The sequence below is a fragment of the Crotalus tigris genome, unplaced genomic scaffold, assembly GCF_016545835.1.
Source record: "Crotalus tigris isolate CLP2741 ecotype Arizona unplaced genomic scaffold, ASM1654583v1 scf7180000017961.1242950, whole genome shotgun sequence".
Classification (NCBI taxonomy): domain Eukaryota; kingdom Metazoa; phylum Chordata; class Lepidosauria; order Squamata; family Viperidae; genus Crotalus; species Crotalus tigris.
The window spans coordinates 683,057-708,690 of NW_024096745.1; the positions used below are offsets into that span (position 1 = coordinate 683,057).

The 25,634-nt window shown below is 36.3% G+C and overlaps 2 protein-coding genes across 6 annotated transcripts in view; one reads left to right on the forward strand and one right to left on the reverse strand.

The window, feature by feature from the left end:
- The first annotated feature begins 7,292 nt into the window (after window positions 1-7,292).
- On the forward strand, window positions 7,293-15,377 carry LOC120308900 (small VCP interacting protein). Its single transcript, XM_039345563.1, has 4 exons — window positions 7,293-7,447; window positions 9,922-9,972; window positions 11,974-12,090; window positions 13,264-15,377. The coding sequence occupies exons 1-4, from the start codon at window positions 7,385-7,387 to the stop codon at window positions 13,276-13,278; spliced, it is 246 nt and encodes an 81-aa protein (XP_039201497.1). The 5' UTR covers window positions 7,293-7,384; the 3' UTR covers window positions 13,279-15,377.
- A 2,987-nt stretch (window positions 15,378-18,364) lies between these two features.
- Window positions 18,365-25,634, reverse strand: part of GAS2 (growth arrest specific 2) — a 178,443-nt gene continuing 171,173 nt past the window's right edge. For all 5 annotated transcript variants that reach the window (XM_039345568.1, XM_039345564.1, XM_039345565.1 and 2 more), the window contains exon 8: window positions 18,365-20,197. In XM_039345568.1, coding sequence (XP_039201502.1) covers window positions 19,979-20,197 — 219 coding nt within the window. In that variant the 3' untranslated portion in view covers window positions 18,365-19,978. The remainder of the gene's footprint in view (window positions 20,198-25,634) is intronic.

Consider the following 25,634-nt stretch of genomic DNA (forward strand, 5'->3'; position numbering starts at 1 on the left):
AGTATGGGGCTTTTGGCGGGCTCAGCAGGGCAGAGACAGCCTGGACAATTCCTATTGGCTTTTGAAAGCCAATAGAATTAGAGTCTATAGTCTAATAGGCACACTTTCAAAAGCCATTAGAATAAAAGGGAGTAGCACAGCTAAGGAAAAGGGGGGGGAATAGCGGACTGCGTTGTTTGGCGACCCCCGTGAAATGGTCGTTCAACCCCAAATGGGGTCCCGACCCACAGGTTGAGAAACGCTGCATTATACTTACATTTAATTGTATTGCATATAATACTTATTATGTTTTGCTGTTGTATTAATTTTTCACATTCTGATAATTGGCTCTAAGATTCTGAAAAGCAATGACACAAGATTAAAAGCAACATTGGGACCAGCAGTTTCTGGAGCTGCTAATCACAGTGCACATGGGATACTCTACAGAGTTTTCTGCAAAACACAAGCAATGCTTAAAATGCATATGTTACTTGTAGAGTGAGCAATGTGTATGGGCAATTTCCCTCCCGATGTACAAATACCATATTCATATTTATTTGTGTATTTATTTATATCATATGCTGCCCATCCGGCCTAGAAGCTGCTTACAATCAAGTAATCAAACCAACTTCATCACAGATAAAGATTTAGAACTTCTAGATAAGCTGAAGTTGAAAAGCCAAGAGAAGGAAGGAAGAGATTGCAAGTAAATTAATCAACATGCACAAATTTGGGAAGACAGTAATTCAATGGGGGAGGCAGCTGAAGATGAATAATTGCTCAGAGTAGAAAGAAAAAGGGAAAGAAGAAAGAAGAGAAAAAAGAATCATGAGAAATGACAAGAAGCTACAATTATACAACACATTAATCCATAATCCATGGTTAAATAATCACAGTGGGTGTGCTAAAACAATATATGGAAATCGCATTAGAGTCTGATTTTATTTGGTTAAGAAAAGAATGAGAAAACTACTACTCTGAAATAGCACAACTATGTCATGAGAATGGGCCTTAATTTTTTTTTAAAAGCTGCATATATTTCAATTAAGTTTTATTGGAAGTCAGCACTCCCCCGCCCCAGAAAAAGAAATATTTTGGGGGATATTAAAAAAGATAGAATATTATATTTCCCTAAAGGAATAATGGAGAAAAAAATCTTAGGGGAGGCAGAAACCAAACCAAGTTTCCCCAGGCAGAAACTGAGCAGGCCAGCAGTTAATTGCAAATATAATATTTGCATATGGACTCCAGAAATGGGCTTTGGAGATAGCGTGATAAATGGATATTAATTTGAACATTCAGTTTGCTTCATTACTATTAAGATGACCAACCGTCCTCCTTTAGGGAGGACAGTCCTCCTTTTGTGAGTTCTGTCCTCCCTCAAAAAGTGTCCTCCTACATGTCCTCCTTTTCAATATCTGAAGACTAATCTGCAGGGCTTTTTTTTTTTTTCTCATAGAACGCTCAGAATGGCATTCCGGCACCTTTTTTGATGTTTTTTTTTTCAACTTTTGCATTCTAATAGGAATTGCTGCTGAGCGCGCCAAAACACCCGGCCAGCAAACTTTGCACATGTAAGTTATCTGCAGCGAAGGCGAATTGGCAGGAACTTTGCACCCCTCCCTGCTACCCAACTACACCATCTCCTAGTTAGTCCCGAAGATACCTGGAGGAGACTGGAGCGGCAATGCCACAGTAACTTTCTCTTGATCTTCGGCCCTGCTAGGGCAATAATGGCTGCGGGTGCAAGAGGCAGGGACGGCGGGGCTGCTGCGGGGATGTGAGGGGCACTGGTGGCCAGCTGCCTCTCTGTGCTTTGGGAGCCATGGGGCCTGCTCTACACGGGGCTGCGCAGGGTGGGCGGTGGTGCTGGCGGGGCAGCTGCAGGCAGGGTGTGTTGACGGCGGGCTACCCCCTGGGGCCGGAGCTGGCGCAGCTGGTGCTTTGGGAGCCGCGGGGCCCACTCTACATTGCAGGGCAGCAGTTTATGTAAGCATAATTACAATATAAAATGTTATTGTTACAAATGTTTTTATTGTGCATTTATCATATTATAGTGTATTCTGTATTATTGTTGCAATGAATAAAATGTTTCTTTTATTTACAATATTTTTTTCTTCAATTTATTTGTGTCCTCCTTTTCATTGTAAAAAAGTTGGGTCACCTTATTACTATCCTTCTATTAACACTTCAGATTTTGTGTCACATCTGCTGCAATATTTTTCAGTTCCCTAAACTTCAGCTTTCAAAATAGGTTTGACTTGACAAAGCACTACATGATTTATTAAAGATCACTTTGAAACTAAACTGAAATATTCTCACCCTGAAGTGGATATTAAAGACATATATCAGTTCTTAACCTGTCAGCACTGATTGCCTACTGTTTCTACGGAGGCATTCTCTCACTTCCAGTTTGCTCTAAAACCACTTAAATTAAAATTTAAAAGCATGTCAAGGGGAAAGCAATCTTTTTATACTCATCATGAAGGTAATTGAATAAAGCATTAAAGCGCTCAGCCATTTTTCTGTTCAAGTAATTGTTATTATCTTAAATTAAAAAAAAACTGAACAGGAAGATATACTATTTATCAAGCCGAATTCTTTGAGAGAACAATTGCTGTGCTATTAACTCAAGAGGACATACTAATCCCTTTCAGACCCTTTTTATACATGGATCACTTTTTGACAGTTTTACATTTATCTACATGTATCTCAATCACATTATTATTTCTGTATCAATACAAGTAATAATTAAAGGATGAGAAAAACCTTAAAATCCAACTGCTATTACTACTTTCTACTAAAACTGAAAGACCTTATTAAGCTCTTTTCTATTCATATGATGTCAATTTCAAACTAGCAAGAAATATTTGTGTGCCTTTTTACTGAGATGATGCCATTTGCTTAAATAGTAAGAATAACCTAAAAAGTTCCACATTCTGTCTTTCAATAATTGGCAAAGAATGTTCTATGATAGTTTATGGCTCCTATGGTCCCCTGCTTTCCTGAGTTGCTTTTTGCAAAAACCACATTTCTTATGTCAAACTTTAAATTATTATCTGATTTAAATTGTAATCACTTTTACAACAATCTATATTTTTATTGTAATTTTAATTCTAAGCTGCTTTAGGTGTTTCAGTACACAGAAAGTCCAGCTACATGTTTAATAAAATAGATAAATCAATGAAAGGAAATCTCCATAAGGATGTCTTTGCAAATAGAACAATTTTTAAATATAAAGCCTTCCCACTTTTAAAAGCTTGCCTTTTTGATTCCTCCAAACCGGCGAATATGGCTCATCCCTAGGCTGCAAACAGCCGAAGTCACACTACCATCTGGCAACTTCAAAGCAGCGTGGACAGGACTGGGTGAAGTTTGCCTCTCTTACATCCTAACTACTTAATTACCTGCATAAGCTGCTAAAGTACTTTCCCCTCTGTGGTGAGGGAAGGAGGATTTTAGCCCTCCCTCCAGAAACAGCAGCTATCAACCACTTGGGAGTTTAAAATGTTGGAAAAATACTGAGATCGTAATTGGAATCCTATTTCCTAAAATTGGTGGATTATAAGATTTGCAACTTTCTGCCCTCTGTATAAAAGTATATATTTCTTCCTTGATTTTTATTCTAATTACTATTGAAGATTTGGGGTTTTTTCCCCCTTAAAATAGAGTGAAAAAAAAAACCTAAAAAGATCCAACTAACTCTAAGACGTAACCTGCTATTCTCTAAGAGACTTGTTGACAGCTTTGAAAATAGACAAGATAAACAATAACCTTAAAACACCATCTGCAAAATTCAGCTCAGCTCCCCATTTGGTGGACTTTCTGACTGTCAGTTTTTTTTTTTTCCCTTGAGCTTAATATATTACAATGGAAGGAGAACAGGAAAGGATTTCTTCTACAGAGAAAGTATAGGAACAAATTCTTTGTATGTTAAAAGCGATGATCCAAACTCTACGTATGCAACTCTGGATATACAAACTCAAACTATGACTTCAATCAAAGAATTATCTATACAGAATTCTATAGAGAAAGTGAAACAACCAAATGTTATGACAAAAGACTTAGATACTCAACAAATACAGACAATAGAAAACACAAAAAAAGAAATTGATAATAGAGAGCAAGGAAAGGGTGTTTCTTATAAACCAGAAGGAATTTGAAGATAAACAAGAAAAACAGATGAAAGAGAAGATAAATACTTTGAGACAATTGCATCGAACTGGAAAAATAAAGAGACTATCGGCTAAATCAACTAGTCCTCTTAAGAAAACATCAACTGGACGTTCTTATCAACATCAAACAATAGCCACATCAATACAAGGAGATTTTTTTGATGATTTAAAGGCAAAAATGACCTGGCAGAGGAAAAAAGCTAGAATAAGATTGAAAAAGATTGAGGTTCTGATCTATATATGAGATCTAAAATAGAATATATCTAAATAGATAGACATTGTAACAATTTGAGATGAAGAAAATTTTGGTCATATAAAATCTAGAAATATGTTGAAATAAGAATATTATATTGTCATTAGATGGGTAAGATAGATGGTAGAAGTTATATATAAGGTGTGTATTTTAAATATTAGAATGTATGAGCAATTGGGATAAAGGAATTGTGTTTAATTAAAAATTTGGAAAAATTAAATGTAATCTGAATGTCTACAAATAATTAAGATTTGAATTTAAGATATTGTTATGAGTTGAGACAAAGGTTAAGTAAAACTTAAAAGTATAAGTATTTGTATATGGGTTTGTGGTATAAATGTTGGTGGCTTATTTTTAATTTTTTTTTCTTTTTCTGGAAAGGAAGGAAGTGAAAGGAAGAAAAGGAAAAAAAAAATATTAGCTCCAAATGTGAGATAGGAGACTTAGAAATTGGGATCATTTAAAACCTGAAAATGATAAAGATTAAACGTTAAACTTAAATATCAATGGCAAATTAAAGTTAAGAAAAACTTACTAGGTTATTGTCTAAATGGTGGAATGTCAAATTAATTAAGATATGTATAGACTGAAGATTATTGATGAATATTAGAAAGGTATTTTTTGTTTGATTAATAGAATAAGAACTGTATCGGTTTGAACATGACAGTAGATATCATGGGGGAAAGAGAGGGAATTAGTTTGTTGTAATAATTTGAGATTTGTACTGATGATATTCAAATGTAACGGAATTACTGTGCTCAGCCACCACGCTACTTTTCAAATATGTAAATGTAATATTGTAAAATTAATAAAAAACTTGAAACTGAAAAAAAAAAATAAAAGCTTGCCTTTTCTGAGCAAGGACCAAACTTTCAGTCCAGCTATCTTTGTAGAACCTTCTTCCCACCCTGCATTTGTTTACTTATTAAGAGAACTTATATGGTCATCTCACAGAATGATCAAGGAGCTCACAGCAACCAATAAAAACAATATAAAAACAGACTATACCCAGACTATACCCTTCCCACCAGGCATTAGATCACTAAACTGTTGACTCCCGGACTCAACTCCATTCTAGTCCAATGCTTGGGAAAAGAACAAGGCTAAAAGGGTAAAACTCCTCACCCCACCCACAAATTTCAGTGGAAGATGTTCTAAAGATGTTCTAAAGGGCTGAGTCAGCTATAGAGAATCTGAGATCCCACCAGATTAAATGTCTAAAAGAAGAGATCTGCAATATGCCCTATTTGACATAGTGGAACAGGCAGATACCCTCAGGGAAAGGTGGTCCCACAAATAGCCTAGTTTTGTGCATGTAGGATATTATAGCTGATAACAGAATAACAAAGTTGGAAGGGACTTTGGAGGTCTTCCAGTCCAATCTCCCTACTCAAGCAGGAGACCCTGTGCCATTTTAGACAAACAGATGTTCAATCTCTTCTTGAAAACTTCCAGTGATGGACCACCTACAACTTCTAAAGGCAAACCATTCAACTGATTTCTGTCAGGAAATTTCTCCTTATTTCTAGGTTGGTTGTCTCCTTGATTAGTTGCCATCCATTGCTTCTTGTCCTGCTTTCAGGTGCTTTGGAGAATTGATCCCTTTGTCTTTGTAGAAACCCCTCAAATATTGGAACAGTTCTATCGTGTCCCTCCAGTCCTTCTTTTGATTAGATTATACTCAATTCTTTGTACATTTTAGCCTCCAGCTCCCTAATCATTTTTGTTGCTCTTTTCTGCACTCTTTCCAGAATATAAACATTCTTTTTGTATTGTGGTGCCCAGAACTCGATGCAACACAGGCAAACTGTGAATCATCCAAAATGGTATGCCCATTATGGAAGTTGCATCTTCCAGTATTCAAGGGCAGCAACATCTGGAGCACATTCTGACAATCCAATCCAGAGATGATTAAAGCACGTGTGACATTGAGCATAGATTCCCAGGAAAGGATGCATTTGAAATACAAGATGAATTAGTGCAAACATCCCTCAGATTACAGCTGCCACCTGCTCTTCCAGCAGGAGCCACAAGTCCAGGAAGGATCACCCTCCACTAGTCCTTGCAAAGCAGACTCCGAAAGACTTCTCCTTGATAAAGTTGCAAAGATACATGGGGAATATAGGTCTGCTCAGATCAAAAGGTGAGCATCTCAGCTTCTTCCAGAATTTGTCACCTCCCCTTCTGAAGAGGGTCTGCTGATTGTCTTTCTTACTGTTAAGTGGTATCAGGGATTCCACTAATAACCTTAAATGGTCACATATTAAAATTATCAGGCAATGAGGGCAGAGCCCAGCAAGCCAGCATAGGGTCCAGAGGTTCGTCAATTAGAACCATTAATCAGTGGAACCAGTGCTTTTTTTGTTAAAAAAAAAAAGTGCCGGAATTCACACACGTCACACAACCCACCTTGCCTACCCTACAAGGTTCCATCCAAAAAAGGTGCCGGAAGTCCGTTCTGGGCGTTCTATGACAAAAAAAAGCTCTGAGTGGAACAACTTGCCTCCAGAAGTTGTGAATGCTTCACAACACTGTAGGTTTTTAAGAAGAGACTAAACAACCATTTGTCTAAAATGGTATAGGATTCCCTGCCTGAGCAGGCAGTTGGAATGGAAGATTTTTAAGGTCCCTTCCAACATTCTATTCTATTCCATTCCATTCGCAGGCGTCACCGCTAACGCCGCCGCGGCAGAAGTTCTTAAACTTCTGCTAGTTTTGTTTTCCTTTTGTGTCTCCTGCTCGCCGTATCTCAGGCAGACGCGGCTCTGCGCTCTCCCACGGTCGTGACTCTACCTCGCCCTTTCCCCCTTCCCGCTGGCTCCGAAGCGACAGGTGGCGCCGTCCGTAGTTCGCGCAGGAAGGCAGCCTGGTGGCGGGTATCTTCCGAAGAGGCTGGTCAAAGGACGGCGGGGCGGGGCTCGACTTGGACTCGCTGCTCGCCTCTGCCTGGCTGGCGGAGTGTTGCAGCGGGCTCGGGATGGGGTTGTGCTTTCCCTGCCTGGGGGGAGCCGCCGATCAGGTGGTGGAGACGCCGGACCCAGTAAGTGGGGCGAGATCGGGCTGCCGAAACTCGTTCCGTGGTGGCTGGGGGTTTCTCCTTCTCCCTTTTGGCTTTTCTGGGTAATCCCAGGTGTCGTTCAGCGTCCGGCTTCCGAAAAATTCCAGATTGATTTTTTTTTTTTAAACCCTCCTTCATGCAGGCATCTCTAAAATGCCGTTAAACCTTCGCCGAGATTTTTTTTTTTTTGCTTTTTCTTTACTAATTGTTAGATTACGTATTTTTTTTTAAAAAAAAAAACCAGCTTTGAAGTGCGAGCAGCCCGTTCTTTTTCAAGTTTCTTCAAAACCGAGCCCTGAGGAGTTTTCTTACTCCCAGGTTCCACCTTGCAATATTAAAAACCATTATGTGCTTTGTGGTCCAAATCAAACTGTTTAATTCGCGATCAATTGCCTCGGTTCTTTTCACAGGGAAGGGCGTGTCTGTTTTATTATTTACTTATCTTGCCTTTGTACACCAGAAGAGCCAGATCAGTGTGTACCCAAAGGTCCAAAATTGCAGTGCTAGTGATCTATGCTACATAAGCACACACACACACACACACACAAATCTGACTGCCATCTTTCAAAAACACCAAAGGGACAATAAAACGTTGGATGCATAAACCCTGCTGGAAAAAGTCTGCTTGATTACAAAACAATCGTTTTATTCCCAGGAATGCCAAATCATTGCTTGGTTGCACAAATAGCTTCAGATCTATTTAGAAATGAAGTGATCTGGATAGGAATATCACTCTTTATGAAATGTTTGGGGTGGCATGAGAATACTCTGGTGTGTGCAGCAAGCTTTGATGGAGAATTAATAAAACCTTAGCCACAAGCAAAAGCATGTCCTTCATTTTTTACAACTAGATTTTATTTCAAAGTCGGCTGGCATAGCATTGGAGGCTTACTTTCCAATGAAACTGTTAGGAGATGCCAAATAGTCATGTGAGTTCAAGAAGAGTTAATGCAACTGTGTGGTCCACTTCCAGCTTACTGAAGGATCCTGGCACAATAACTTCCTTATTTCAGAAAAGTAAAGTAACTCATTTTCCTTTAATGCACAAGGTCCAAAACTTTAAGGGTTGGGAGTCACACATGCTAGAGAACATGCTGTGGGCTGCCTTACAAAATAGCATGAAGGGCTAGCCTATTCAGAAAATAACTGCCATAGGACAAAACCTATTTAAAATCCTTTGTGGCATGGAGCCTGAATATTTGCAAGATTTTTCTTTCTCCAGTTACCCCACCTGAAAAATTCCAGCTGAGTTTGTATGCTTCAAATCACATCATTTTTTGCTGCCTCTGGAACAGCATTCCACAGTGGTAGGCCTGGAAAATATGTGAGCCACTATTCAGTTGTTTGTTGTTATTTGTTTGGCTCTCTCCGCACCTGCCCTGACATGGCCACTTCCATATTTTTTATATTATTGTTTTTAACCATTCAAAGCCACCCAGAGTTGTACATAAGTGATCAGCTATAGAAGTTGAAACTGTAAATAAATAAATATATTCACTAATATAAGCAATAATTTGCTAGAAGGCTATTTGTGACCCTCTTTTATCTGCGCTTTCTACAAGATGCTGTGCATTAACCCTCCTCTTGGTTGTGGCAACCAGGCACAGTTCCACAATATCACTTGTTATAATATCATTTTCTACTTACCATTTGAATTTTCTAAGAAAGCTTATGGGAGCTATTTGGGGACCAGAGGCCTTCTGGGAACATCTCAAGGGGTCAAAAAAATTTTTTACCCATGATAGAGTGAATGTTTCTTCAACTAAATACACTCTTATAATCTCCTTCCACATTATTGTTCTAAATGTACAATGCACAAAAGTTAGCAAGGAAAGTCACTGAAATTCAACCCTATATCCTATTATCAAGAATGACCATATTAAGACTGTTTTGTAGCTGATGAACTATTCTTGCAGGATCCATATTATTAGCCACCCAACGGTAAGATGAGCATCATGTAAATTTAATAAATAAAATAAATAAGCACTATCAGAAAATCTGCCTTTTCTATGCAAATGTAATTCTCAGTGGTACATATTTAAATTGAAGATGAGAAAGCTGATTTGACTTCTAACTATTGGCTGGAATTTTGTTCAGCCTTAAACAGAAGTAACAAACCCAAGAAAAAATAGCTAACAAAAAGCTTTTTCATTTCTTCAGCTGGAAGCACCATTTAGTCTTTCATATGTACAGTTCAGTGACCTGTGAAATGTTTTATGTGGATGAGAGAACCCACAGCGGTGGAAGTACATGGCTCCTTATGGTGACTAAGGATTTCTCTCTGGCAGTTCTCTTTGACAACATTAAATAATATGAGCAGAAGTGGCATTTAAAAAAAAATCAATGCTCATTTCTAGGATTTTGAAAGGTTCTATTATATTTGGAAAAACCCTTCTTTTATCTTTGCATAGGTGATGTGAAATACCTTTGTAACTATTTTTATACGTTTTCTTCAGGAAATTAGAAGGCAGCAACTTGCAGAAGCAGCAGAAAAAAGACAAATGGAGGTAACTGGATATTTGGAACAGCAATATATTAAAATAAAACCTTATTGTATAATGCAGGGTTCCCCAACCCCCGGTCTGTGGACTGGCACCGGGCTGCGGCATACCAGAAACTGGGCCATGCAAACAAGCAAAGCCCCATCCAAGGGTTGCAGGCAGTACATGAAACCACGCAGCCTCTAGTCTACAGAAAAATCTCTCTCCACATAACCAGTTCCTGGTGCTCAAAAAGTTAGGGACCTCTGGTATAGTGAATGTGGACAATAGAAGCATCTTTCCTGGGAACAGCATCGTTTAAGAATGTGCAAACTGGCCATTATTATACCATTGCAGTGGGTATAATTGCAACTAACTTTCAAAAAAATAAGTACCCAGTGCTTATTAATGAGAAGTGTAGTAAGATCATATATTTATGTAGTAAGAAGCAATGTTTGCAATAGTGTTAGGGGAGCAGTTCACAGTAATTTGTAGATGAAGGCCTGTAGATTAACAGGCTCTTAGGTCTTAAACTATCCAAATATTATGATGTCCTTTAAGAAGCACAAGAAGAGGTAACAGAAGTAGCTCAAATTTATTATTCCAGTGAGCATGGAGAGGAATGACGCTTGGGAATATCAAGATTATCACTGACTTAAATAAAGAAAAATACCAACGTTCAGGATTCCTGACAGATTGGTGTTCTTTCTAAGGTACTGCTCAAAGTTTGCCCTAATATTTGAATGTTGACCAAAAAGGTAATACTTATATAAATGACTCTTCGCTTGAACCAATCCATTTCTTTGTGGTGGGATGTCTCCCATTTGGTGTCCTCACCACTGCTATACATTTTTCTCGCACAAATCCCTCACTGTCACTACCATCTTCTTTGCAGCAAAGGAGAGAACCTGTAAAATAATACCAAAATTAAGTCTTTGGAAATCACACATTTAGTTTTGGAATAAGATCAGCAAAAGCAACAGGGGAAAAAATAAATGCAAGTTAAGACAGCCTTTTTAAGTATTCCCTGACACATTCTGTAAAAAAAAAAATCTTAATTCCTTCTGTGAACTTTAGGGCAGTTTCTTCCATGAAACGATGGCTGAGTCTGTAGTTAGCTTAAAAAATGAATGGGAATGGGGATTATCCCCCAAAGCAAGGGAAAAACTAGCTAGTCTTTTGCAGACATTATAGATGTGGGTAGGGCAAAGAAATATAGATATCTGCCCAGTCCTTTTCATGATTACAAGTCCCAGACCCCTTCTTTTTAAATAAGAAAAATGTTTGTTCCTGTTTCATTGCCTTCTGTTCTATGCTAGGCTTCAGTAGGTATGTTCCATTCTAAAGAAAAGAAATAACTGAAATAACAGCTAGCTGGGCAATGCTATTTTTTTCTTTTTTGACATGGAAGTGCAGTGGGTGTGGTTAAGTTTTTTCCATTCTTCATTGGAATGAGAAGTTCTTTGAGCAGGTGTGAAATTCCAGTCAATTGTTTCTTTTTAACCTCAGTATTAGAGAAAATGTGAGCAGGAATAGAGCATCCGTAAGATAATTGTGACTGATGATAAGCAGCAATAATTCTACTTATCAAAGGAAGAACGTGTATAGCATATTTTCTCACCCATATTTTATAAGAATCACCTTATCAGTGAAATGGATGACATATAAATGTAATAGATAAAAGTAATAAAATAGCCACCTATGGGTGAAGAAAAAACCCTACTGAGAATTTCTTCTCAAAGAGGCTTCAAAATATGCTTCCTGGCCCTTCTCATTTCTGGGGGGGAAAAATAACGAATAAAACTTGTGCAAAAGGCAGAGGCCTTTTTTTTTCTTACAGGATTTTTTTGGGTTGAAGCCCATGCTTTTACAGTCAAATGTTATCACTCTTCTAAGTCTGGTTGTGTAAACTTAATACAGATTTATTGGAGTTTCATATGGAATACAGATTAGAGAATTAAATTTATTTTGCTGTGATTGTAGAAACGTGGCGTGTAATGTAATGCCCCTGTTGCTTCTTTCCCAAAGGCTGCATCTCGTGGTGTTAAAAATCTCTCTTCTGTGGAACAAAAAAAACGAAAACAAGAAGAAATGGAGAAACGTCTTGAATCTGGAACCCAGGGACCAGAAGGAGGCAATCTAAGGGTAAGAAGTGAAGAATCAAATTTGGATGAATAAGATCAAAGGCCAGACTCTTCCAGCTATTGTTTCTTATATTGCCAGTCTAATAGACAGGGTGTTAAGGCTCTTTCTTCTTATTTTTTTTCCCCTCAGTATCTCATAAAACGTGTCAATGTACCTGGCTTGATATCAATCACTTTTTTAAGTGTCTCTTCATGTATTGAATCTTTAGGATAAATAACTTTAGCATTTTGGCCAGACGATTGAAATTGCTTGGACAGATCCCTTAAGCCAGGGGTCCCCAACCCCCGGTCTGTGGACCGGTACCGGGCCATGGCATGCCAGCAACCGGTCTGCACAAACAAGTAAAGCCCCATCCACAGGATGCAGGCAGCACACAAAACGACGCCCCCTCCGGTCTGCAGAAAAACCTCTCAGCGGAACCGGTCCCTGGTGCCTTAAGCTCTATTCACACGTCCGGTACCATGTTCATAGCATATGATGGCCTGATCAATTATCTTGTCAAGATCATTGCTTTCTTCTTGTGTATAAATTTGAGGTAGAGTCTCGAGCTAGAGATGTCTGGAAGTTGAGTCATAGCAACTGGACTTCTTTTCTTTTTTTGGTTTGAACCTTTTTGCTGCTTATCCAAGTAGCTTCTTCAAACTAACAGACATTTCACTTCCAGACAATTCTAACAGGATGACCAAGAATTTTTATCAACACTAAGTCTGAAATTGCTGGGACAGTTCTGGAGTGCTCCCATCTTTTTTGGATAGGAATTTCATTTAAAGCTGAAATAGCTAGGCTAATGTCAGTATATAAGTGTGATGGATTCACACAGACTTTATTTTAAATGTGATCATTGTAATTGCTGCATAAATCTTTACTTCACTTGCACAACAACTTATCTTTCTTTCTCTACTATATACATTTAATTCCTTTACATATACTCGTGGTCTGGAGTTGTTATTTGGAATACAATAAAACTCAAAATGCATTAGAAAACAAGCATTATTGCTTCTTCTTTTTTTTCAAAATACTATATTTAAGGAAGATTTTTCATAATCTAAAGGTAGCCTGGGAAGGTGAGACGAGGGTTGGAATAAAACAAAGTTATGCTCACAGATAAGAAATTGAATAATGTCTTTACACATAAAAAGTAGCTAATGTTTATTTCTGTGTATTTGCTTTTAGTGGCAGGTTGGATAAAATACTGAGCAGCTTCAGAATGAAGAAGGATGAAGCTTCGCCTTGCCAATAACTTGCCAGTTGCTACAGATGAATCAAACTTGTTAATTGTCTAGCTTTCACTGTTTGCCTCTGAAGATGCAGCAGTATTTTGCCATTGCAGCAGGGTAGCTGACATACAGGCACTAAGGATGAAACAAAACTTCACAATATCCAGCAAAGATGCCCTAAACCAATCGCTTCCTGTTTATGTTGCCCTGTTGTGTAATGCTGCATGTCTAAATGTACTGTAGGGATGAATTATGGGAGTTATTTATGTAAACAGATGAAATTTTCATGCCTTTGTGATCATGGAGAACAATTCTGTTTTCCAAAGTACCCCTTGTTAAACTTGGTGCCATCTTACCCCCTGTTATACTTGTTCCAATGATCTTTAAATATATATATTTGACAAACTGATTTGTTTCAGTTGAAGCTACAACTGAAAAAATGACTTACGCCATTTTCCCCACTTAACGACCGCTGCAGCATCCCCATGTTATACTTGTATGATTCAGTTCAATCCAGTGCACAATTCTTGAATCCCTTTCAGTGGATTAAATGCCTGAAACCAACAGGCTTGTTTTAAAAGTAAGAACTTCAGAATCAAAGCTTTAGTGCCTTCTGCTGGTTACACATTTAACTGCTGCATTGCCATGAGGTAAAAAAAATCTCTATCCTTGTGTCTTAGTTTTACACGTGTTATGCCTATGTGCAGGGTTTACAAAAATACAGGCCAAAATACTAGACTCTTATTTTTTAAAATAAGAAGTGAAAAGAATACCTACAGGTGTTCTCCTTTACCACTTGTGTGTGAAAAACTCATGAAAGGACAGCTATATGATCCTACTTCTTTGTGATGAAATTACTTCATAAAAATTACTTTTTTAATTCTTAAAAACTGGTTGGAGGATATTATTCTGCATCTACATCCAGTGTAAAAATATGTTTATATAGTCATTCGTATTAACATACTGGAATAAATATAAACATATTATGTGATTATTCTCCCATAAGACCCTTTGCAGTTTATCTGGAAGTGATGTGGAAAGAAACAGTAAATTTGTTGAACTTCTAAACTAATATAGGAAATATTCATACATCTTGAATTTTAAGCAAGGAGTAGTATCGACTTTTATGAGAGAAATGAAGGTGCAGTTTATTATCTTGCTTTGTATCAGAAATAAAGATAATTGCTTCTTACTTATTCCCAATATTATAGGTACTGATTTTTTGAAAACAAAAGTGCTTCAGAAATATATTTAAAAGTAATAACAAGTGTTGTACATATGGGTACTGTATATGTCAGAGAGAATAAAATGTGCAAATGAATTATTTTTTTTCTGATTCCTCTTTCCATCCTAGACAAATATAAAAAAATAATGACTCTTTGACAAAAATTTGGCTGATAATAAATTTCCCACTTAAAATGTGATATAAATCAATGTAGCTAAAACGGATTGCTTTACCAAATTCTGTTACGTTAACCTTTTCAGTAAAGTATGTTGTTTTCTAATCTATTACAATTACTTATTTAAAAAAAATCTTGAAATCTTCATATTTCACAGTTTATACTTTCCTCTTTCTCTTTTGTGCACATAAATCCACTATTAAGTGTTTAAATAATTTTAATGGGAATTCAGGAATTCATACTTTCATTGCAATAAAAATAGCTGAAATTTAAGATATTAAATTATTGCAGTGCTTTGAGTGTCATTAATGTATCTGTTGCATCTCTTTAAAGCAGCCACACCATTTCCCTGGATCATGAGGCAGCTGCAGAGGATAGCTAGGTATTGATGTGGCAGGTTTAAAGATTTGCAAGCAGATGTATGTTAATACTCTTGTGCTCAAATGCATCTTTTCCAATTTATTTCTGAAGTTCTTTAGAGTCCCATGAAATAATAGTGCCATTTTAATTTTTTTACTTTGTTTCCAGTTACTGAGTTATGATAAATTTGTTCATTTATTAACAGTAGCATTTTTCCCTTAGTTGAGCTAATAAATTATTTGTGACCACGTGGATCTTTATGCGTTATAGTGTTATTGCATTAAATAAAGTATAATCAATTAAAATCTGATGATAAATGGGCATTTATACCATTCTCTTTTACTGCTTTTGTTAATTTAATACCACTGTACCAATAACAATTTTGTTTGAACCATCTAGATTTTTTTTATTATGCAGAAAATCCCTCTGGAAAAATGATGCAAAACCATGATTAAAGTCCCATTTTGAGATTAGAATTGTTCATGAATCCATAATTTTATTCTATGTGAGAACTTTTAGGAAATGGATTTATGAAGATTGTAAAGGTTGAGAAGCACTATTCTAGATAATTTCTCATTTGCTGGCTAGAGGATGGACATTATCAATGGCTCATTGTCCTTCACTGAACAGAACAGCGGTCAATGCAAAACAACTGTTTTTCAATTACATATAAAACTGACTTAAACCCTGAAAGAGGGTGGAAAGAGAAGAGAAACAATAAAGGCCTTTCTATAAGCTGCCTAGGAGAATGTGTAGATCAGGGGTGTCAGACTGCCGGCCTGCGGGCCAGTTTCATCATACCGAAGCCGCGCCCACCCCATTGCTGGCAATGCAAAAAGAGTCACAATACGTCGCAACACATGACGTGGCGAGTTTGATACCCATGGTGTAGATGCTCCCTTTCCAACCTCTCTTTGCCACAACCTTTGCCATGACCATAAACCAAGATCTCAGGCAAGCAAATGGAAGCAGTTTGAGCTGCCTATTGATTTTACTTGGAATTCTCTTATGTACAATTGTTATTTTTCCTTGTCTCCTTTCCTGCTGTCATTTTTATATCTAGAAATTTGGTTTTACTAGAACTAGTAGGGGAATTCTCATTTACAACCTTTCCACATTGACCACATTGTGACAGGACTGTGTCTTGACTTGGGTTAAGGTCTGGTGTGGGTGGGAAGATCCAAAAACCAACTTATACTAAAATAAAAATTTAAAGATCTATTTAAATAAAACTGAGGTAAAACGTACTTGGTCTGATTAAAACCTCTCCAACCTCCTAAAGAGGGGTTTGTACACAGCATTTAAGCAAAAGGTAATAATAATAAAGTTGGAAGGGACCTTGGAGGTCATCTAGTCCAACCCCAGCTCAGGCAGGAAACCCTATACCATTTCAGAAAAATGGCTGTCCAATCTCTTCTTAAAAACTTCCAGTGTTGGAGCATTCACAGCATGCTATCTATCCCTGCCATTTTTTCCTAGTAGATTGTCAATGTATTAAAGACCAAATGACCACTTGTCTGAGAAACAGTAATTTTTATTTATTTTTCAAATGTACATAGCTCATCTCACAAACTAGTGACTCTAAATTGGTTCTAACGCTTACTCCCCTGAAAACTCGAATGCTTAATAAACAGCACCCCTTGATAGACATTCCTAGTATATTAAATAATATTCTATTGGTCTAGTGCTGGACCAAATATGTAATTTAATTATTGTTTGTAAGTAAATTGTTTTATGCAGTTACTCTAAAATATGGATGAGCAATTTGAAGGTGATATGCTGCAAGCACTGTCCAGCTTTTAATTTACAATCTTTGAAGCACCCTGATGTAATATTAGTGAAAGGACTAATTTTGGTTGCATAATTTTTTTTGTAAAAAAAAAAGTGATGTAAGGTGTACATGAGATAAAATCTCAATTTCTAACCTTAAGATCAATGATGAGATCATCATATTGTCAGGTCTCCCTTGGTTCTTTTCCCTAGGTGGAAAAATTGAATTGCAGCCTCCGTCCTATAAATAATTCTCTAGTTCTAAAATGTGATAACGCATCTGGCTTTACTTATACCAGGGGTGTCAAACTGCCGGCCCACAGGCCGGATGCATCACGCCAAAACTGCTCCCACCCCATTGCCGGCAATGGGAAAAAAGTCACAACATGTCACATGACATCACGAGTTTGATACCCATGACTTATACAGTACATTCAAATGTGATTCTCTGCATTTGGTTCCCCGAGCATTGCCTGTTGTTGAGTTCTTCTGAGTAGCTCCAGCACAGGTATCCTACTTAACCATTTCTTGGGGAGCACATTCCCATGTTGTCGTCCAATCTTCTCTTGAAAACCTCCAGCAATGGTGCACACACAACTTCAGGAGGCAAGCTGTTGCATTGATTAATTGTTCTTACTGTCAGGAAATTCCACTTTATTTCTAGGTTGCATTTCCCTCTGACAAGCTTCCACCTATTGCACCAATGTAACAATGGTGTTTTCCGTGATGTGCCAACATTCCACATGGACATGGAATCACAAAGTACCTTAAGATAAACATACTTGAGATTAGCAATCTGATTGGCTCCAAATGATCTGCCAGGGCACCTGTGGGGCCCTCCTCTTTTGTTGCTGACAAAACAATGTTGCAAATGAATATGAGTGTAATTAACTTTTTTATTTTTGCACTTATATATAAAGTCTCCAAAAGTGATGGCCCTATCCATGAGAATAGCCATGATACAGCACATTTTTGTCACCACTGCTCCAATTCAGTTACGACCTTGAGAAATGGATAACTCAGCATTTAGTTGAGGGTTGCATTTAGTTTTTTGGAAAGTTGTTTTTGTCTGTCCTAGACCTTGGGGTGGATATTGCAAATGAATAAATGTTGCAAATGAATAAATAAAAAAGAAGAGGGTGTCAAACTATTCTCCAAAGCACCTGAAGGTAGGACAAGAAGCAACGGATGGAAATTAACCAAAGAGAGAAGCAACCTAGAACTAAGGAGAAACTTCCTGACAGTTAGAACAATTAATCAGTGGAACAACCTGCCTCCAGAAGCTGTGAATGCTCCAACACTGGAAGTTTTTAAGAAGAGTCTGGACAGCCATTTGTCTGAAATGGTATAGGGTTTCCTGCCTGAACACGGGGTTGGACTAAATGACCTCCAAGGTACCTTCCAACTTTATTATTATTGTTGTTGTTGTTGTTGTTGTTGTTTTGTTATTGTTGTTGTTATTATTATTATTAGAAAAAATGAGTTCCTAGAAGTGTTTTTAAAGTATTTTTATTTCTAATACACCATGTGATTTCAGTTTATCACATCATTTATACAGTCATCATTCAATTAATTATTGAACAATGATTTTTTTTTTTCCTAGCAAGGCACAAAGTTATCAAGTATAGTCAAGGAAAATTAGCAAAACATATAACCCAAACCCCAGCATTTGTATATATCACAGAGATATATATGGCAATCCCCTTCCTGTTATTTATCTACAGAGAATAGCACATATTATTTTCATTTTTTTCCTGTTATGTCCAAATATAATGGAATTCAGAAGGAGAGAGTATCCCACTGGGTCAACAGTCTGTATGTATCTGAGGTTTAATATGAAAAACAATCCTGAATGAAATTGGAAACTTAAAACCATCCCCAATATTTTTTCACAGAAGTATGTAATTTCAAAACATCTGCTGGTTCTAAAAGCTCAATAATACAAAGATGCTCTTATCTATTTCTTGCAACTATTAACGTAGTTAAAATATTAACTTTGATCTACCTACTGCATGAATCCTGGCTTTCTGGGAATCTTTGTTGTGTTTTTACCATGTCATTAGTGTTGGGTTTGGAATGGAGGGAAAGTTGTTATTTCAGTGAACCAGCTCCCAAATGGGGCTTGTCATTCTGCTTTAGAGCCTCCAGCAATATTGACATTATTTGAGACATGCCAGAGGTAGACATAATTGGCAAACTCACAGTATATATCAGTATAAGCTATTTTCTGATATGAATAAACAAAACAAGCATTAGCCTCTCATTCACAGAGGATTTCTATCATTTCTTTTTAATTTCATTTTGTAGATGGGCTATCATATTGATCCAGCAGTTACTTATGGATATGGGTCTGCCTGATGCAAATATATATTTTCCCAAACGATGTCCCATTTGTTTAATATGAATATGTGTATAGATCAGCTTCCTTTAATATACGAGTCAGCCTGGAATAAACTCATCAATTTGATACATACAGCGAATCTGTAGTGACCTGTCTTGATGTGTTGAGGAAATGAAATTGGCTGTTCACATATTTAAATGTTAACCCGTGAATAATGTTTTACAAACAACAATGGAGTTGTACGTGATATAATTCACAAACAAGGAACTGTTTTTCTTTGAACAAAATAGGTGAAGCCATTCAAATATATTTCTCTGGCATTGTCTATTATGCTATTAGCTCTCCAGGCCTAAGACAGATGTTTTTCCTATTACATTATCCTTCCCCAGCCCCGCTTTTTTCCTACTAAGCTGAATATAACTATTTGCTGTGGCAAATTATTGGGAATCATACCTACTGCTTTTTCAATCAAATTTCTACCATTTCGGTTTTTTTAATATGAGCCATATTGTTTTAATCAACCTACGAGTACATTCATAGAGTAATAATTAGGCTAAAAATATGTCTGTCTTAAAAAAATCTGGTTTTCATAATTAACCTACCAAGAGTAACTTGCTAAGAAAAGGCACAGTACTAGAAATAAATAGTTCTACCGCTCAACAATCCATGAAATGGGTTGTCATTTCCAGTCTGCATGTTAAGTCCAGAAGTCCTTTCAAAGCCTCAACTAATTTGACTACACATGAAGAATAGTGTGGGTCTACATATACCAAGTCCCGCAAAGAAATGAGAAGGCAATTTCACTTAATTTCCTTTTTGGTTTTGTAATGAGCAGAAACCACCAGGTAACTGTCTGGACTCAGGTCCTTGATAGTTGGAGATTTGTTCTGGATGGGGGAGGTTTTGCCATCCACCCGGGATATTTGCAGCATTCGGCAGGGGTCATGCTTCAGCAAGTATCCTGCAAACGTCTCCCATCCTCCTCCTACACGAACCATTACATGTTTGTTGTGCAGCATCTAAATTAGCAAAAGGAATGGAAAAAAAAGAAGGAAACATAAAACAGCCGAAGAGCAGCATTCACATTTATCAACTGTTGAGAAGTGAAAGGGCCCAATATTGTACATAATCCTGTTAAACTTATTGTTAGTATCCAATTCTGGGCTAATATGTGGCAGGAAAGTAATAATAATAATAATAATAATAATAATAATAATAATAATAATAATAATAATAATAAAATAATAATAATAATAATAATAATAGTAATAGTTGGAAGGGACCTTGGAGGTCATCTATTCCAAAATATAGATTTTGTCCTTGAGATATTGCCCGCCCCCCAAACCTAGATTCATGTGCTCTTTCTTGTTATTAGGTTCTAGGGAAATAACTAACTTATGAACCTCCTTCTAAGCTATGTCAAAAAGAGATGGGGGGAGAGAAAACAGTGCCTGGTTAGATTCTCATAGCAGTTTGTTCCCTAATATTCTTCACAATGGAAAGAAAGGAATGGATTGTTGATGTCAAAGGTATCTGTGGAAGTACCTGTAAAAAAAAAATAGCCGACTGATGAGCCAAGGGTGTAATGGGGAGGTCATGTCCTCTAATAGCTTGGAAAACCAGATCAACTTTATTCGGAACCCTCTGCATTTGACTTAGAAAGCAATCAGCAAACAGAGAATCAGTTGCAATAGAATGATAATGAGGGACTTGTGTTTCAGCACTCTGAGTTAGATGCGGTTTCTGGAGTATCGTCAGGGACCATTTCATGAACAGAATATTGGAATAGCTTAGCCCAGGAGTGTCAAACTCACAACGTCACGTGACATGTTGTGACGTATCGCAACTTTTTCCCCATTGCCAGAGCTGGGGTGGATGCTGTTTCGGCATGATGCATTCGGCCCATGGGCCGACAGTTTGACACCCCTGGCTTAGCCTATAGGAATCAATGAAGCCAAATCTTTCTTTTTAGATATGCATACACCTATTTGATCAGCCCAAAAGATACACTCAGAAGAACATTTAGATGACCAAGTCACTAATGTGGTAACAGCATCTTAACTCTGTTATTGTTGTTAATATTCAGATCTTAATTTTACAACTTGCTAAGATGCTGCATTGCAGCTTCAAGCGTTAATGATAGCTAAAACAGAGAGCCATATTCAATATCCTATCCTGTTTACTTTCTCTATAAGAAAGTTGAATATCTATTCTGAACAGTCTCCAGCACAGACAGATAAGAACAATGGGTATCTAAGCACAATGGATATCCCTTCTGACAATCTTGGGCTTGGGCACCATTAAAGTAGAATATTTTAAAAACAATTGGTAGGTTCTCAGACTACAGTATTATGAGAATCACTGAATAAAAATAAATCAAAAATTATTCAAAACTCCTTATAGCATAAGGACTAAACAGGGTAGTTCAATAACAGAAAATATAAGTGATTTTTTAGGAGTAGGAAAGTAAACTAACCAAACCCTTGTTTTATATTAATTTGACACCTGAAAGCAAAATAGCTACCTCAGAATAGAAACCTGCTCCATAATAACATAGCATAATAATAATAACAACAACAACAACAACAACAACAATAATAAAGTTGGAAGGGACCTTGGAGGTCATCTAGTCCAACCCCCTGCTCAGGCAGGAAACCCTATACCATTTTGGACAAATGGCTGTCAGTTTCTTTTTAAAAACTTCCAGTGTTGGCACAATATAAATGAATTAAAATGGACTATCACACTTATAGTTCCACAGTAGAAAGGGCAGCATTGTACTTCTGAGTAAATACTGCAAAAGTAGTAGAAAATCTGTTCAGTGAGGGCAGCCTATTCCTGATGGCTTGAAGATAAAAATGACTTAGCTTTTTTCATGAATTATGACAACAGTTTGTTTGGAAAGTTAAAGATGTATATATGCAATTAATTATCACTGTCCGTCAATCACCCAAATCTGTTGATGCCAAAAAAAGCAAATTAAGCCAATATCAGAAAATAAAATTGACAAGCCAAAATATATTACAGAAAAAAGTAAAATTTAAATATTGTATATATTAAATATAAATAAATAATAATAATTGCGGCACTAGTAAAATTGAATAGACTGCATGTTTAATAAATATTCTGGATAAAACACTGAATAAACCTCAGGATGAAGAAAAGTCAGACTGAAGACAAGCTCTTCAAACATCTCTGGACAAAGATGAATATTTTACAAAAATGCTCCAGACAGTTGCTCCTCTTGAACAGACCTCAAGACAGCGATCTCTAGCAGGTTTTGAACCATGGAAGACAAGGGAATAGTCATCTTGTTCATCTTGCAAGGGAATAGCTCATCTTGTGGAATACTAAGGAATACTAAGTTTGCACACTTCCTTTACTAATTACAGTAGGAAATTGCTTATTAACTACTTTTCAGCTATTAGGGATCCTTGAATCAACAATACAAAAATAAAAACACTGGATTAGCCTGCCTTCAATCCTTAATGAAAGAAAACTTTAATTACAAAAATGAATTAAACAGCAAAAGGATAATTAAGATTTTGATTTTGAAAAGTTCAAATGGGTAAATTATAAATAATTAATTATAAAGAATCCTTCCTCTGAGACATATATAAGAGATAACAATTTCAACAACTGCACACTAGAGGGAACTAAAGGTTTTAATTAAAGGAGAAGAATACATAAACCTGCTTAAGAACTACAGAATGATGAAAGGTATTATAACATTTTGGAAATGTTATATTGTAACAATTGGCAATACTGTAGGATATTTTTGAAAAATGGAATCAGAAGTTAATATCAACAATGTCAATACTAATTGTGGATGGATTGTGTCCAAACAACATTTCAGAAAAAATGGCAGAAGAGGAACAAATTTTATCTGACAAGACAGAAATGGCATCAAAAGTGGATCTACAAATAATAGGCTACAAGAATGACATGGGGGAAAATGCTTAATTGGACATACAAAATAAATTGGTTGATGCCTTAAAATTCAAAATGGAATTACAATTAATAAACCAACGGAGTGTCCTGGACCTAGATAATTCTTTTATATTGGATTTACGAAAGAGATTTGTTAAAGCTTGGATGAATCTTGGGAGAATGAATAAAAAAGAAATAAAGAAAAATTGAGCTTTATGACATTACATAAATGGACTAAACATATGATAATTAAAGTCAAAGGAAGGAATATAAAGTTGGTTTATTTGATACAGTAGTTAAATTGTTATTTCTGGTAATTCTTAATAGATTTTGTTGATATCAGGACTGAAATGACAATATTTATGGATTTGTTTATAGATAAGAGGTGGGATGAGATAGATAGAATGATTAGATCATTGCTTGCAAATTAAGAGCTGGTAAAAGTTATTAAAATGTTTATACTTGTTATGATGGAACTTGGAAGTCACTTCTTTATATATTTCTTTTCTTCATATATTCTTAATTTTCCTCTTTTTTTCTTTTCCTTTGCACTTTTTCCTTTACTATTTCTACTCTTTTCTTTCTTTTAGTTTGTATTATTTTTTTACAATTGCAATTATAATCTTTAATATTATTTTTAAAAACTTTGTAAATATTTTAGGAAAGGTGAAAGACTGGAAACATGTGTGAACCCAAATTTATTTAATCTTCTAATTACAATCAATAAGTTTATTTCTTCAAGAACTGTATGTATATTGATTTATTGTTGATATCATTCAATTAAATAAAACAATGGGGGGATTACAAACTTGAAGCAGCTAATTCAGTTAAAAACCATACAGTTAAAGACAACTACACAATTACAATGCAACTAAAGAGTTTTATAGGACACGTGCAATTCAGATATGCCTAACATTTGATTTATTGATTGGTATAATCCTCCAATCCTTAACTAGAGAAATAAAATAGTAATATGAGATGGATTAATTATAACAACAGGAACATAATATAAATTTCAAGCACAATAGTCTTGACCTTAAGGAAAATTCTCAAGCTGAAACAACTGCCATTATTCTCACACCAAATTAGGAAAATATGAAAAATTCATAAGCTCTGGAGGAGATTAATCAATGGAAACATTTAGAGGTCATCCTTCAACCTAGGGGGGAAATATCTGGAATTTTAAAATGGATACTTTGAAAGCATATTCCCTCAGTCATGATAGTCATTGTAATCAGTGGTTTTTTTTTGTGAAAAAAAAAAAGGTGCTGGAACTCACACACGTTATACAACCCGCCTTGCCTACTCTACAAGTTTCCATCCCAAAAAAGGTGCCGGAACTCTGTTCTGAGTGTTCTATGACAAAAAAAGCCCTAATTGTAATTATAAAAGCATTTCTTGGTAATGTTGACATTCTTGAATCCATTTGTGAAATGTCAGAACCTAATGTTTAAATTTGTAAGAAGCTTTATATGAGGCAAGCTGAAATGATTTTAGTTATGAGTGCTCCTTTCTTAATAGTTTTTTGGTTAAAAAAATAGAATGTTTGTGTTGCATTAGGAAATCCCCTGCTCCCTTTTAGTCACATGCAAACCCAAGGTCATAAAGCTAACTTGCATGTCATCAGAAGAAACATGTTAATGTAATATCATGGCTCCAAACAAAGAACCTTCAAATACACAATCATTAACAACAATGTAGAAGAGAGAAGGGGAAAAAAAGAGCCACTCTTTGATTATTTCCTATATAAGGCCACCAACCTGGACCTGTTAGGGAAATGTTTCTGAATTTCTGTTCTAAGTTTGTATTCTGAATTTCTCCAGCAAGGAAAAGACGTAGACTGTTTCCGAATGTGTAGATATCTTTCCGGACAAAGTCAACAATTGGAAAGAAAAAAGGTTAGCATTTTAACATAATTTGGGACACTTCTTGTGGAAGTGGAGTTCCCCCCAGGTCCCTTAACCGAAATAAGATGTTACTAGTCACTGTTGAGAAATTTGCCCCTTAATCTATTACACAACCAATGAATTCAATCAGAAAATCTTTAGACCAGCACTTGTGACACTGTCCATGGTCCTGAAAATGCTAATCTACAAATCTTCAGCTCATCACCTCTTCCTCAACCTTCTTCCCTAAATAGTTGCCTTTTGGGGACAATATATTTACTTGTGATTCAAAAATCACCCTGGGTTTACTCTTTAAATCATTTGCAAGATCAATGAAAAAAAAACCATTTTTCTTTTATTTTCCTTCCATGATAGATAAATTTCATAAATGTTATAACTTGACTCTTCTATGAAGTCCTTATTTGGAGCTTCTCAAATGTCAAAATTCTTTACAGAGGTTCCTGAAAGTTCCATTAGTCAAACTGAGTTTATATCAAACAGCATCATAATTATCTTTGCCCTCTATCCATACTATTTGTGCCAAAAATATTAGATATTTCTACACACCAGAATAGTCCCAGAAATATTTTGCCATAAGGGTTACCCAAGATTTTCAAGCTATGTCTACACACTACAAAAT

Coding starts and splice junctions, on each gene's coding strand:
- LOC120308900 (XM_039345563.1), top strand. CDS start 7,385: ATGGGGTTGTGCTTTCCCTGCCTGGGGGGAGCCGCCGATCAGGTGGTG. Junction 7,448..9,921: donor TGGTGGAGACGCCGGACCCA/GTAAGTGGGGCG, acceptor CGTTTTCTTCAG/GAAATTAGAAGGCAGCAACT. Junction 9,973..11,973: donor CAGAAAAAAGACAAATGGAG/GTAACTGGATAT, acceptor TCTTTCCCAAAG/GCTGCATCTCGTGGTGTTAA.